Source organism: Gavia stellata, chromosome 14, assembly GCF_030936135.1.
Source record: "Gavia stellata isolate bGavSte3 chromosome 14, bGavSte3.hap2, whole genome shotgun sequence".
Taxonomy (NCBI): domain Eukaryota; kingdom Metazoa; phylum Chordata; class Aves; order Gaviiformes; family Gaviidae; genus Gavia; species Gavia stellata.
Genome location: NC_082607.1, coordinates 10131100 through 10146423, shown reverse-complemented (window position 1 = coordinate 10146423; position 15324 = coordinate 10131100). Strand labels below are relative to the sequence as shown.

Below are 15324 nucleotides of genomic sequence, written 5' to 3'. Positions count from 1 at the left end.
AAATTAGTCTACCCGCACAGATAGATGTAATGTGTATCCTGGAGACAGTGAGGCAGAGGAAGAAAACCAAATACATTAATGAGGTAGCTTAGACTGAAAAACTGCAGTTAAAAGTTTTATTGAACAAAAGAAGGTAAAACGTGGTAGTCCAAGTTCACTGAGCAAAAGCAGCTCTCTCACTGAAGCTGCACTTTGTGCTAAATAACCTTATTAACTGAGACTATACAGAGGACACATTATGCAGGTTATCCCAACAGCAAAGGAGAAAAGGTAGATTAAATTTGATCTGATGGAATGATTTGGTCAAATTCAGTGGCTTAAGTTAATGTTTCTAGCCCTTATCTACCTATATTCAGTACAGGCATACAACAGAATATACAACTGCACTGAATTCCCATTTGTTAATAGTGTGTGCTCCCATGCAAGTGGAAGCCAATTCCTGAAAAAAACCAAATTAAAAACCCCAAACATTTGAAATCTTTTGTTTGAAGCATCACTCAACCGACTCAGGAAAAACACTCGATGTATGTTATAAAAAACTCCCAGCCTGTACAAGGTCTGCTTCCTGTATAGTGCTAATATTTTAAAGTTATTTTATTTCTCCCCTCTGCCTAAGAAACTTCATATGCTCTGAAAGCACCCACAAAATTAGGTGGGTAAACAGATATGTCAAAAATACTCCATGAAAAGAGGGAGGTAGCTCAGGCCCCTTGGCAACCTTCTGTCATAGTTCACATTGATGTGGTCTACCTCCCCTTGTAATCTGCAGTCAAAAATGAAAGGAAAAAGGATTTCAACTATGAAATTTAGTGAAAGAACATATTCAATACAAAGTCTTCAAATTTGACTCATCGGGCTTCCAAATGTAAGCTATAAGGTACCTCACACCCAATACACAACATTAATAACGTACCTAGGTCATACATTTTATAGACAGTATCTTCTCATTTGTTAAACATTTGGCTTGGGTGAGTACATTTTTTTTGTTAACCACTTGACAAACATTCTAGGCCAAACAAACAGCACAAATAATGTCAAAGTCTTTTTCCAGTAACTGTATGAAATGCTGTAGGCTAAGCCTAACAGAAACTACTGAAGAAAAGTAAGAGATTCCATGATGGTGTTACTACAACATCGTAAGTCAAGGGATGTTTCTAAGGTGCTGAAAGAGGAGATTCTCTAGACGGTGACCCTGTATTGTCCTCCGGTGGGAAAACAGTAAGAGTGCAGGCTCGAATGCCACCAAGTGATTCTGGAAGGTCAAACACTTTATGCCACTCATCTTTTTCTGGATCATATTTCTGAACTATTTCCACCATACATCGATTATTCCAAGAATATCCTCCAACAACATAGATTTTATTTTCAAAGACAGCAACCCCAACATCACTTTGCCCACGTAACATGGCAGCAATTGGAGTCCACTGGTCTAGAGTTGGTGAGTAATATTCACAGCTTAGAACATCATCATAATCACTCGTTCCTCTAAAGTGGTTTCCACCAATAACGTATAGCTTGTCTCCTACAGTACACATGCAATGCAGACCTCTGACTGTCGTCATCGGAGCTTTCTGAGTCCATTTGTCTGTGTCAGGGTCAAAACACATAAGTTCCTTTTGGAAAGTATCATGGGTAATTCCCCCTAGAGAAATAAAACACATGTTAGAGCAGTGCTCACACTCATAAGCAATAAATAGCAGAAACACATTTTCATGAATGAATTCTGCATTCCCTACAACTTTTTCACATTAGCTTAGATTACTATCACATATGTGCTCCATTTCAAATGACGTTTTTAATGCACCTTGTTCCTTTAAATCTGAATACGGAAAGAAGCTATGTCTCATACAGTACTTCATTACATAAGATGATACTGGCAGATTAAAAGAACAAAAAATTGTTACCTATGCTTCATTTTGGCAAAATTATTTCTTTGCTTACATTTGTTCAGTTTGCTAGTTTTGTTTCTCACCATCTAGAAAACAGGAATCCATTTCCCTTTCAAATTTTGATACTACGCTATTGTGTTTTAAGTGGTCCTATCACATCGCAGAATTTTCTTCAGAACACCTTTTTCTTGAACTTGAACTGAAGAGAGAGAGAGAACACAGATTTCAAATATTCTTCTGTTAACAGATGCCTATGGCTCTCTCTATATTTATCTCCTCCATGGCTCCCTGCAAAAGCAGTAGGAGAGGCTTCAGGGGAAATCACAGGACCATTTCCCATCAGTGGATGAAACATCCCACCTTTCCACAAGGTCACTAGGCAGGTCAGAAAGCAGTCACACCAATTTCGAACCATAGCTAATAAGCCTACAGTGTCTAAGACCATAATGCAACTATATTTGAGGTGTTAAAAAATACGCAGAGAACACACTGCTACTGAACAACCTCATGCTGGGCTAACCATTCAACATTGAATTATCACGCTTGGATTATTAGCGGACAGAGGTGGCATGGTGTCTACAGCAGTTACGCGAGAAAGTACTTAATTCTTCAGCTGGACAGTAAGAATTAAATACAGGAAAAACAGTGGGACTGTCCAGCCCTGACACTTAATGACAGCCATAGTAGAGGCAGTGCTTGGAAGCCTGTCAGAGCAGAGGCTTTAATAACATAGGAACCAATCTTCACATTTTCAACCCCAAAAGTGTCTAGACTCACGGGGATATCTGAGAGGACAAGAGGAGGAAAAGAAAAATCGGTGGGAAATACACAGCATCTGTATGAAAAAACACAGCAGGGAGCATATACATATGCCACCTGCAGTAAAACAAGCAAAACAGGCAAAAAAGTACAAATAGCAGCACAATGATTAGAAGCTAGCTTAATAGACTTGCTCACAGAAAAATCAGCTGTACCTTATGGTCAATTTTAAAACAAACCCCTTCTAGTCTATTGGCACAAGGTCCCCCGATTCAAAATACCGCGAGGATCAATCTGCTCCAGTGCACCTTCCACCAGTTCTTCACAGCTAAGCAACCTTGTTCCACCTCCTGCCCTGAATGTCACCTTAGTTCTTAGAGGACATCCCTTAAAATAGCAGTAGGAGAACATACATAGGTCTGTGATCTCCACAGAGATCACCGACAGACAAATTGAATCTTCTATAAAAACTGAGCAGATACCAGATTTTCAGAAAACCTAGTGCCCCCAGTTTGGAAAAAAAAAAGGAATGAAACCGTAACCTCAGTGCCAGAGGACTGAGCACATTACAAATGAAAGACCAGTGAAAGTACAGACATCTTTCGTATATTGTGGTTAACACGAAAACTTATTCCTTTCCACTAGCTCAATGAAGGCAGATGTTGTTCTTTAAAGTATTAAAATTTCCAGTGCTTTCCAAAATGATTCAAAGAGAATGTGTTTAACTGTTACTGCTATATAAATGTATATATGTACTGTTGCCACAAAAAACTTTATTCTGACAGTTAAAGTGAATTACTGCTTTGGAGTTCAGAGCTGTCATTTGCTATGTAAATGCATAATATTATGTAAAATAATTTTCTCAGACTCTGCAGTATATATGCTATTTGACTGGCTTCAGATGAATTTGTGTCACTGCTTATACCATGGCAAATCTGTTGCAACCAGAGACTAATTTTTCCTATTTCAGTGGGAGATGATAAAAGTTAGATAAGTAATTGTTTCATAGAGATGATATGATCATATGAATTATTTACCTGAAATATACATTAATCCCCCATACACGGTTCCAGCATGACCATAGTGGGGTTCATTCATTTTTGCGACATAGCTCCATTCATTCATTCGGGGATTGTAACATTCCACAGTGGCTGTTTAAAACAAACGAGAATATAAAAATGTTGAAGGTAGCATGGCAGTTTGGTTTTGAGTACAGTCACAGTGGCAGTAATATATTCATAAACAGAGGAAGAATCAATGAGAAACACTGTTCAGCTGAGAAAGCGTCAAGGGAATTATTGAGCATTATATCAAGAGACAATACAGAAAAACCTCAAGCTTTGTCCCAGAGGAACAAAAGGAAAGAAAAAAGCCTCTTGCATTCTTGCCTTCCACTTGTGTCATTCCTATTCCTGCTTGACACACAACCTGCCCCATCTCATAAACCCTGCCGGAGGTACAGCTGCGGGACATCAGAGAAAATGGCAAAAGCTGGATGAATTCAGCTTTTCTACCCCTTCCTCTTGTACAACTCCCTTCAGTGTCTGCTGTAGAGAGACAGGGAATAAATATAAAACCTATCTCAAAGAGGATCAATACAGCTGGCAACCAGAGCATTTTTCTCAGACCCATGCCTTCAGCAACATCCTACCCATGCAGATAATCAGGCTAGATTTTCTTCTTGGTATTTTGCATTGAAATGGTCCTATGCCCTCAAAAGCAGGCAGGAACTGTTGACTAATTTTCTGTTGTCTTACAATGTTCTGTTAAGTACCTGCACAGCAACATGCAGCACAGCATATGCAAGTCATTAATTCAAACAGTTCACAAAAGCCAAGCTTTAAAACAATACAAGATGAAACATCACTGAATTTCGAATGGAGAGAAGCAGTGCCTGTGTTGATACATAGCTCCATTTGTGCAGTTTTCTTTGTGAATTCGAATGTTAAAAAGATCCAAGGATTTCTCAAATGAGAAGTCGCAGAGGTTAGTACTGAAGTTAAAAAGAAACCCAAAGCCCGGGTGTCCCTGCAGAAAGCATTTCTGAGAAGGACACCTCTCTTCGAAGTGGGATGGAAGAGATGAAGGTTTGCAGGAAAAGGGCTATGCAATAAGCACAGAGAACAGAAATAGAAAACAGATTTAATAATGGATCTGAGCAAACTGTAGAGATTGGCAGCTTGAATAGTAAAATATGACCAGAGGGGCAAGAGATCCTGAAAAACCCTGTAATATAGTGACCTTACGATGCACAAAGCAATTATCAATAATTGCGTTATCTTAAAGACAAATTATATCTCATTTTAAATAATTAAAATTAAGAATCAGATTCTAATGCTTGTTATACAATGCTTAATCTCTGAAGAGAGATGTTTATGAACTATGCGTACAAAATTGAATCTGTCTTTGCAAGTGGCATTTTACTTGCTCTAGAACAAGCTTTTTATTCAATCAAGGGTATAAATCTGAGCCAGCTCTATGGAGTCAGTGATGGTGACTTACAGAGTCCAGGATTATACATCAGCTGAAAGACAAAAAAATTTAGAAGCTGAGAAACTTGACATTTTAAAGGCAGAAACTAGTTAGTGTTAGTATAAGCCTGCAGAATCAGCAGTGCTGGCCAGGCCAGTAAAGTACATCAATCAGTAATGCTCAGACAGTGACTATAAAGGTACCTCACCCTAACTCCAAACATGTCTAAAAAAACCCTTTGGAGCACTTCGGAAGAGTAAGGTATAGCTATGGTCTCAGACTATCACCAAAAAAATCCCTAGTCAAGGAAAAATTTAGCAAAGAGCATATTATAGTGACCTTCTGAATTATCTTTTGGCTGCTGTGACACGCACAACCTCCTTATTGTTGCAAATCAGGATGATATTTTGTAATTTCATGCAATTAGTAACTCAAGCAGACACACTCAAAATAGAAGCTTCCAGTTCCAGTGTCAGGAATACTGTTTGACAGGCAGTTCAGTATCATCTCAAGTTAAAAATTAAAAAAAAAATTAAAAATCTATATTGCACATGAGAATTGCTAAATTGTTACAGCACACTGGATTTTCTTCAGCTTTTCCCCACCCAGGAGCTGAAATTTAAATTTAAGAAATAAGAAAAGTGCTGGTCCAGAACATTAAGTACATGATATAAGGCAAAACCCACTAAATTCTGTTTCTTTCAAAACAAATTATATGCACTCATTCAGAAGTATGAAATGACTAATTTCACATTCTTGAAGCTGTTTAAAAATAGCAGCGACAGTGAAATGCTTCTGTTTTTGTAAGAGTACCTTGCACACATGCTCCCAGTTACGCCAGCCATCTCAGGGCTTTGTAAGATGGACAAAAAAACCCAAACTGATGCAAAGAAACTAAAGTCAAGTGCCTCTATACCCTACTGTTGACATGCCAGATTTCAAAAACCTGCCCAATACGGGTAAGTTCCCAAGTTTACTCTAAGAGATCAGTCCTTCACTAAACACTTTTCCTACAATCTAGCATTCTTGCTACTGCATTTCTTATCTCAGCCATTTGAAATGGGCCTCGAGCTGCCTTTCACATTACGCACATGTACAGGTAGATAAAAGTCTACATAAGGAAAGGTACAAAAAGGCATTCAAGCATTCTTCTACAATGAAAATTTTTAAAGACAAACTTGATTTTTTCATTTTTTTTTTTAAAATCAAGTCAAATATATCTTCGTAAAAAATTTTGGTATTTTTTCCATTTGATATCCTGTAGACTTTGTATATCCATCCAGGACTTACACAGTCATAAAGCCAGTGAATGCCGGAGACAGCTTCTTGCCCAAATAAAGCTATAGGCACAAAGAATCAATTCCACAAATTACACCTGAAATTACGAGTTGTATTTCTGCGTACTGCCATCTTGACACCACGTGCTGCATTTGTCCAATCCCCAAATAAAGCCACGCTTTTCCTTGTATCAATGTATTCATCTAGTCCAATATTCTTCTCTAAGAAAAGCTCCTTTCTACTCCGCTCTATTTAGCAATCAGAAGAAAACAAAGATGTGCAGAAATTTCAGATAAAAACAGATTTGACATGTAAGTAATTATAGCTGTCCCAGTTCCACCCTGACAGCAGACCCTTCCGACCTGCTGTTCACTGCTATGCTACACCAAAATCATCATTCTACTTGCTTTCACAAAAACAAAGGCATCCTCTTTCCTGTAGCGCTTTCACTCTGTGCTTAGGTGAGGAACTTAATTTCTAACAAACTATAAGGACAGGAAGAGCAGAGTATGTGCAAAGCAATCACAAAGCCAGCAGCAACCGGATTAACATGACGTTCAACACTGGGCAACTGTTTATCTCACTCTGCACTATGGATTGCATTTAAGAGAGAAACCATAGCCAAAAGATCACTTTAGCAAGAGAAGATACAACATGCAGAAATTGGTATACATTACTGCCATCACTATGACCACATTGTAAAGACATCAGTTATCTGAGAAAGGCTGATGTTGAGTCCAAGATCCCTCACTTTCTGATGTGCCTTCAAAATTCTCTCAAACATTACCAGTACAGTTAAAGTACTGTTTGACAGTATTTCAGACAAACCATTCCAACTCAAATCTCAAATCTACCATGCTCTAAAACAAAGCTAATCACTTCCCAGTTGAAAAAACCCTACTGTTCTGTTTGGTCGTTCCGTGTAGTAGTTTCCCTGTTACCTTGCAAGGTCATTCCATTTCTCTCTTAACAAGATCTCCCCTTGCACTGAAAAGGAAAAAATATTCTAAATTCCAGCTATTAAAGGTGCCTGACAATTTAAGAGAGGCATCAGGAAGTTCTATACATCATCTCCAGACACAGCACAGCTCACAAAACACTCAGAAGAACTGCTACTTTACTGAATGTAAGTATATATCCTATACAGCGTGAGACTGATGGATTTATTCTTCCAGCAGCATGAATGATTCAAATCAGCCTTTATTTGTGTTTAACAGTGGAACTTCTGATCTGTTCATCACCATAATCCAGGGAACACAGACCTCATTTTAACAGAATTAAGCAATCTCAAAAAGACACAAAGCTTTAGCAGTCCCAAGGGATGCTCAGTCTGCACTCATTTTATAGTGCCATCCATGATGCTGTTTGAGGAGTATACAGATATTTACCACTTCTCTATCAGTAGCTTCTAATGTGTTTCGACATTTATTACAGCAGCACTTAGCAACTATGTGTGATTCCCCAAAACCCAAGATCTTCCTTCTGTTCTTTCTATAGTATAGCTTGCTTCTATAGAACACAAAGCTGACATGGTTAAATTAAACAGAGCCCAGAGTAATTTTGTCCCTAGCGTAGCAAGGAGCCACTTCAAAATAAGCTCCTATGCAAGAGGTCTTCCAGTTCACACTGGTTTGATATCCACAGTACTACACAGACAGCCCAACTGGGTAATGATGCATATTTTTCTTCTTAACCAACAACATTTAAAATATATATAATATATAGACTCACAAGAGAAATTTTTACATAAACAAGGACTTGTTTGTATTGAGAGTTAAGCAGCATAGAGGGCACCTGGAAAATAAATGCCTTCCCACTTGTTGGGCAGAAGGTCAGAAGAACACGTAACTGTCCTGCCCTGAACTAAAAGTCCTCTTTCTGTCTTTATTGCAGCGTGATGATGGTATCGATGAATCTGTGGTTTAGTCATACCCAAAAGTGCTTGGGAAAATCCCATATATAAAATCTCAACCTCCACTCAAGCCTATCAACAGCAGAGTTGAAGTATCTGGAAAGTACTTAACTGCACAAGTTTTCTAATACGTAAAGGTACAGTTTCTGCTGTCATCACCAAGCACCACAACTGAACTGTTTCAAAAAGAAGTACAAAAATCTACTTGTCTAACAAGAGAAAACAGTATCCAGTGCTCTGCACAACAGCACAGCTGGAAATTGCCGATGAGCTCTGCTTCATGAGTATCTCTGTGAACCACACCTGGCTTTCCCTTTGTCTTCTTTTCCAAGAAGTCTTCCCTTTTGCACACCCGCCTTCTCCAGGCTGGCCTCCTCCTCATGCTGGAGTGCTGTTCTCCCTGCCTTCTGGGAATACCTTTGGCAGCTGCTTGCTTTGACATTTAAAAAGAACCAACCAGAATTACGTACAATCCTTCTAGGAGCGCTGCATGCTTCTGCACAGCCATAAGTTGTCACAGGGTTGAAAAATCAAAATTATAATTTCATAATTCAGTATGTTTCCAAGATATTTGCCACATTCCGATGCATGTATCATATACATGCAAATTCACTTGTCCTTACCAATGAACCAAACCTTTCTCAGTGGCATGCATTGTTAAGAGAGCAGCTGTTTATTACTGCTAAAGCACATACTACAGAGGTAGAAAGTGGTATTTACAAAGTTCTCAGAAGATGAAACATTTGAAAACTGTTTCAGGAAGGCTTGATAAAGAGCCTTAAAAAAGTATAATTTTTATTCCAATGAATGTCAGGAGAAAAAAATAAAGAAATTAGTTTTAGTAACTTTAATCCTTTGGCCCGTTTCCATAAGAGCTGATCTTCCAGAAAGCTGAATCAGGTTTTGGAAATTTTTTCCTCTCTAACAACAGATTGAAATTAGTTTGAACCCAAGGGCAACTTCTTTAATACCTGTCCAACACACATCTGACCTTCTCTTCTACGAAAAGCTTGAGAGTTTTTCTCATCTGAAGAGAACGGGAACTTTAAGCTGGATTTCATCTTTCAGCTGTCAAGGTTTATGAAAGAAACATGAAAATGAGAAGTGACTCGCCTCACAATTAACATGAAAAGAAACTGAAGCCCCAAATCAAAGCATCAGACAGCTGCAATATTTAGCATTTATCGAGGACTCTTCCCACAGAATGATCCAATGACATTTTTCAGGTCTGTGTGGAAATCGTTACAGCATTTTAATGATACCTTTACAGAAGATTTTTAGACAGGTGATAGATTTTATGTCACAGAAGAGCTGAGGTCAGCAGAATGATACTGCTTGATCTAATTTAAGAAAAACACTGCACTTAAAGCCTGCTGTACACACAGGTTGCACTGGCTTAGTGACAGTATTATTTCATATTGATTTTGTTAGACTTGCAACTTTTTCACTGACATAACCCTCCTCTGTTTAGATGGTACAGTACACAAGGACAGCCATTTGATTATGTGCTATTAATTCATACCATTAGAAAATAGCACAATGAAGGTCAAGTTTTCTGATACTGAAGATCAACACACATCGGTTTGTACATTAAGCTTGCTTTTAGAACGTGTTTTCAGGTAGATAAAGCGACATGTAAAAAAACCGGTGAGAACCTCTGCATCAGAAAATGGCTGTCTAGGGAAAACAAGTTATTGCAAAACAGTTTCCCATGTTGTTTGGAAACAGGAGGCATTTTTAAATGTCTCATTTCATCAACCATTAGAATGGATTTTAAACTTCTAGCAAAACCAGCCCAGTTTTGCGTAGTGGAAGCAAGGTACTGTATGTTTCCTAAGTAAGTCTGCAATATGATCATGAAACAAAGCGTACATGTGAATGACTGAGATGCATTAATTAAAAAGCAAATCTTAGCAGCAAGAGATACTGCTACAAAGACTTCACAAGACACGGTTACGTATTTGGCTGAAAGCAGCAAACAAAACAAAGTAGTATTACATCTGGTTTAGCTATAATATCATGCTAAAATTCTAAGCATAATCACAGTAACATTTCGATTTTAAAGCACAGACAAATTTACAATTGAGTGTACACTCCCAGACTTGACTGCAAATGCTAACCATTATGGCTTTGGAAAATGCAGTGGATTAAGACGGGCCATCCTCTACAGACTTTTGTTAAATTAAAAGTTAGCATGTATTTATTCTTTGTTTCCAACCATCTTATTTCCCTCAAATTGATTTTTTTTTTTTTTTTTGTCAAGTAAAATGAATCATCATTTGCAGGGGGGAAAAAAAGGAGTCAGCAGGACAGAGTCATTCATATAAATAAGCTAACTGCGTAGTCACAAGATCACAGATCACAAGCAAAGTACAACATTTTTAGTAATTAAAAAGTCCAGAATGTCAGGAGTTCTGAATCTCACTAATCTGTGAGTGAAACAAATCACTCAGTCTTTAGCCCACCATTAAAAAAAAAAGACTATGATTTTAAAATTATTATTCCGGAAAATTTGCGTCTTTTAAAATGTGACTTTCGTTCAACAGTGAGTTTCAGTTATGAAGTCATGTATCCCTGAAGGGTGAAAAGAGTGAGTTTGGTTTCTCAGCTTAAGTAACGAATTTTTTTGTGTATAGTTGCATTATATATACACACACGCACACACGTGCGCTTATATAGGTAGACACACATGCTTACTTCGTGCTTGATGAGAAAGGTGAAGACATTGGATATTACGCATCAATACAGAAGATGCAGGTATTTGGAAATTCTTTTGTGGAAGCCCTTCTAAAATTAACTGCTAATAGTATCCAGACAAATTTCCGCTATGCATTTGCAGTATTTTCAGAAAGAAGCTGCACACCAACTTCAACTTGTTTCCTCTCCACCCATTCATAGGGTAGCACAGTACTTCAAGGCCTAAAAAGCAAGGCAAGAAGCCATGCTTCAGAAGCACTCACCTAGCTCACCCGCTGCATTTCGACCACCGACTGCATACAAATGTCCTTTGAGGGCACTTAGGTGGAAGAAGGTGCGCTTCTCATTTAAAGATGCAACTTGCATCCACTTGTTGTAGCGAGGATCAAACCTAAAGACTGTGTCAACCGCCGTCTTTCCTTTCGTGTCGTAATTGCTCTGGCCCCCAACTACGTAAAGAAAGTTTCCGATCACGGCGATGCCGTGCTGGTACCTTGGTGCATCCATGGGAGCTAAGGATTTCCATTCGTGGGCTTTTTCATCATACATCCGTAACTCCTTGCTGACAACCAGCTGCTGCCGCAGCACTCCCCCCAACGTCACCAAGTGAGTACTGTCCGATCGAATGGCAGTTCTCTCCGACTGCATAACCGGTTGCATGTATGGCATCATTTGGTAATTGCTGGCTTCCAAAAGCAAGTTTACACAGGTATTGTCAGTTCTCATGAAGTCCACTGTTTGAACATAGTTAATAAGATCCTGGGGCGTCATCAGTGGAAACCTGATGTTCTTCATTAGCTTTGCAGCATACTCCATCCGAGGCTCCTCATACCGTAGCCAGCGACAAGCCGCCTTGAAGAGTTCAAGTTCAGTGCAGTGCTTAAGGCTATTACTTGAAAGCACAAAGGCAAGACGTTCAAAGGGGAGTTTCACAAATTCACCAGTACTTAATAATGCAGGGAAGTTCTTCAGGATGAAATTATTAACATATTTATCCACTTCTGTGAGATTGTATGTGTTGGCAATTCGCCCAACCTCAACACAGTTTTCCAACGAAACCTATTAAGTAAACAGAAAGAGGAATCAAAACACTTTCTTAATATGGTGTCTAAATGATAATGTAGAATTTAATGAATACTATATAATCAGCAATATTTCATCATTTCGCTATGCTCAAGGTGATTTACGCAGGAGTAAATAAATATTCAATATGATGTATATATTCATGACTGCAAGGGGAGACCCAATGTATTCCTTATTTTGAAGAAAGAAATGAGACAAGTAACAAGCAGATGGCATATATTAATTATGTCAAATACATTATACAATGATGATACATAGCAATTATACAGAACTTCGTCTTTGAAAAGCTCTGCAAACACCTTTGTAAGAAATATGGAAAATACAGTTAAGGGAGAGATGATCAGCCCAAGGTTACGGAGAATAATGCAAAAATAGGTCTTGCCATTAGACATTTTCTAACATTATTAAAATTGTATTGTCATAATGCAGCCAAAGAGAATGGTACAGCTACCTCACCAATGCCACATATTTCAGACAACTTATTTACATTGTTCAATCCCATGAATACATTCTTTAGAAACAAACAAAACTACATCTTTAGTAAATCAAGGTGGTGCTCTTACAGAATATGTTCAAATTAAATACATGTCATTGTCAAAAATAAGACAAAGGTAGTGATTTTTTTAATACATATATACATTTTCTTAAAATAATGAATCTAGGAGGATTTCCCCTAGAAATACCCAGTACATTAAATGCTTTTGCAGTACAGATCATACCCTAATCTCATTCAATACTTGAGTGACCCTATCTTGGTAACCACATCTTTTACACTGTTGCTGCATTTGCTTTTCTTACATCTTTGGCTACTAAATTTCTGAAGTCACTTGGGAACCAAGGCAGAGGGAGGAAGAAAGATGGGAGGGACAGGACATAACAAAGCAGGTCTCCAGTGAGCCTGGCCAATTCATTTCAGCAAGCTCTACGGAACGTATGCAAAGCACGTCCATTTTCAGACGCTTCTTGCTGAGAATTACAACTTTTTTGCATTCAGTCCTTATTCTAACCCAAGTTTCATTTACACATGCTTTCTAGTCTCTGTGCATGTCAGTCCTACTCAATGTCAACAATTTCCACAACTTTGTGATTCTCATTATATCTGTAATGCCAAAACAATTTAAGCTTCCAAATCTCACAGTAATTTTTAAAAAGGTTGTAAAAATTGAGGACTATGACCTGATTGCAGCCTAAGAATTCAAAAACCTTCAAATGACCTTCTGGTCATGACAGATTACAAGATTTTAATACTGTATAACTCAATCTGATCATTGCCCTTTAATACTAGACAATTCAAAAATCTAATGAGCATGGGAATAGGAGACTTTTTTTAATTCACTAGAAACTGATCTAACTTGCCCTAGAGTTAATATCTGCAGTCATCAAAAATCTTCATTCACACATCCTGAAACGCCTTCATACAGTCAAAGGTTCCAAATCATATTCTTCATCTCCAGGAACACTAATCCTGTAATCAGGTTCTATCTGTAAGATGAACGTGTGGCAGACTGTCAGGAGTTCTATTATAAAAATATCCGTGCAATACATACGTGGAAATTAATTTTGTATTACAAAACGGACCACATTGTTTATATCAAAATATAATTACATCAGCTAGCAATGACCTATGAAACAGTCTCTGATACTTAAGAACCATTTTTTCTTCTTTTGACTGTTTTTGAGAGTGAGTATCAAACCAATTTTTGTACATTTCCTTTTGTATTTTTGATTTGCATAATTTAATTGCATAATGGTAGTAACAGCATACCTTAAAGTAAATGAAACAGGACATTCTTACTTCTAGAATTTCTTTCAAGCTGTATAATAAAAATAAAGCAATGGAAAAATCACCCCTTAACAAACAGCTGACTTACAGTATGCCACAAATATTAACTCTTGCTATACAGTTATAGTATTTAAAAACTACTTTGGAATACATCTACTGGCATCAAACTACAGAGATGCAGCAATTTCTCCATATCAAGGTAAGCAGACAAAGATATTATTGCATACAGAAAAGGCACGTTTGAAGTCAAAAGATCAAACCAAAAAGGTACAGATGACATACCATTGGCACATGGTGTTCAGGTTGCAATGAAGTATTTAGACCTATTGCAGAATGCCTGCCAGTTCTCAAGTACCCAGCATGCATCCAGTTGACATATTATCACAACTACGTTACACTGTAAATCTATGCAATTGAATATATTCCCGGAATACTTACATTTGAGAAATTTATTGACAAATTAGACCCTGTTAATGACGACAAACATGACATCAACAGTTTCCAGTCACCCTTTAGTTCTCGGAAAATTTACCTTATACTGCCTTAATTAATCCACATGAATTGTACTGCACTCAGGGTTTTATTTCATACTATGATTGCAAGTACTCCCCACTACGCTTATAAAATTGTGTTAGTAAGCCAAACAAAGTGCAAATTCCACCACTCACCTCAAATCAGCGTACCACATTAGATATTTTCTTAAAGGTTACTTTCCTCACCAAAAAGTACTATTACAAATTTTACTGTGCTCTAAGATAACAATCAATGTACCAGGCTAAATTCTATTGCAAAGATTTCACAGTCATAAAAATATATGCTCTAGAGATTCTTAGTTCTGAGCCAAAAAATAATCTTCAGAATGAAATGCAAATAGTTACTTCTACTCAAATATTCAAAATTGGACGGTGTTAAAGTACAATAATGCTATTTAAACACTTAAGTACTAAGTTACTCAGGTGTTGATTTTCAAAAAAACAGCGTGACTTATGCTATGGTAATTGAGAGGTGTGGAAACCGTTCTCTGTGGAAGTCAGTCAATCAGGAGCTCATCAACAGAAGAAACTGCTACTTCTGGAAATCCCACTGAAGTGAATGGGAGGAATGGAAGCATCAGACAAAAATGTAAGACTGATGGTACAGTGAATCCAGTAACTAGTAAAGATACTCATGCAGAACCAGCTAAAAGCTGTAACTGGACAAAGAGCTAAGCAATTTCATTAAGTCAAGAATTTTAGATAAACATTATTTTACTTGGGCTTTGACTACTGTGCAGAGCTGCTCATTCACATTACTCATTGTAATTGCTCATTACAAAGCAGAAGTAAGAGTTCCAGAAAATACTAAAAGCTTTTAAAAAAATAAAGGTCAAGCACAGCACAATGTTATTACAGCCTGAAAAACCAAATGCAAAAGCCAAAGTACTTTCTCGAGAAAGCAGTTGATTTAATTCT

General features: G+C 37.7%; 1 protein-coding gene across 3 annotated transcripts in view; it reads right to left on the bottom strand.

Annotated features, from left to right (window-relative positions):
- Positions 1-218: 218 nt before the first annotated feature.
- Positions 219-15324, bottom strand: part of KLHL13 (kelch like family member 13) — a 37343-nt gene continuing 22237 nt past the window's right edge. For 2 of the 3 annotated variants that reach the window (XM_009818924.2, XM_009818923.2), the window contains exons 5-7: positions 11271-12066; positions 3686-3799; positions 219-1642 (exon numbers count right to left, since the gene is read on the bottom strand). In XM_009818924.2, the coding sequence (XP_009817226.1) occupies positions 1155-1642; positions 3686-3799; positions 11271-12066 (1398 nt within the window). In that variant the 3' untranslated portion in view covers positions 219-1154. The remainder of the gene's footprint in view (positions 1643-3685; positions 3800-11270; positions 12067-15324) is intronic. The other variant, XM_059824342.1, reaches the window with a different exon arrangement.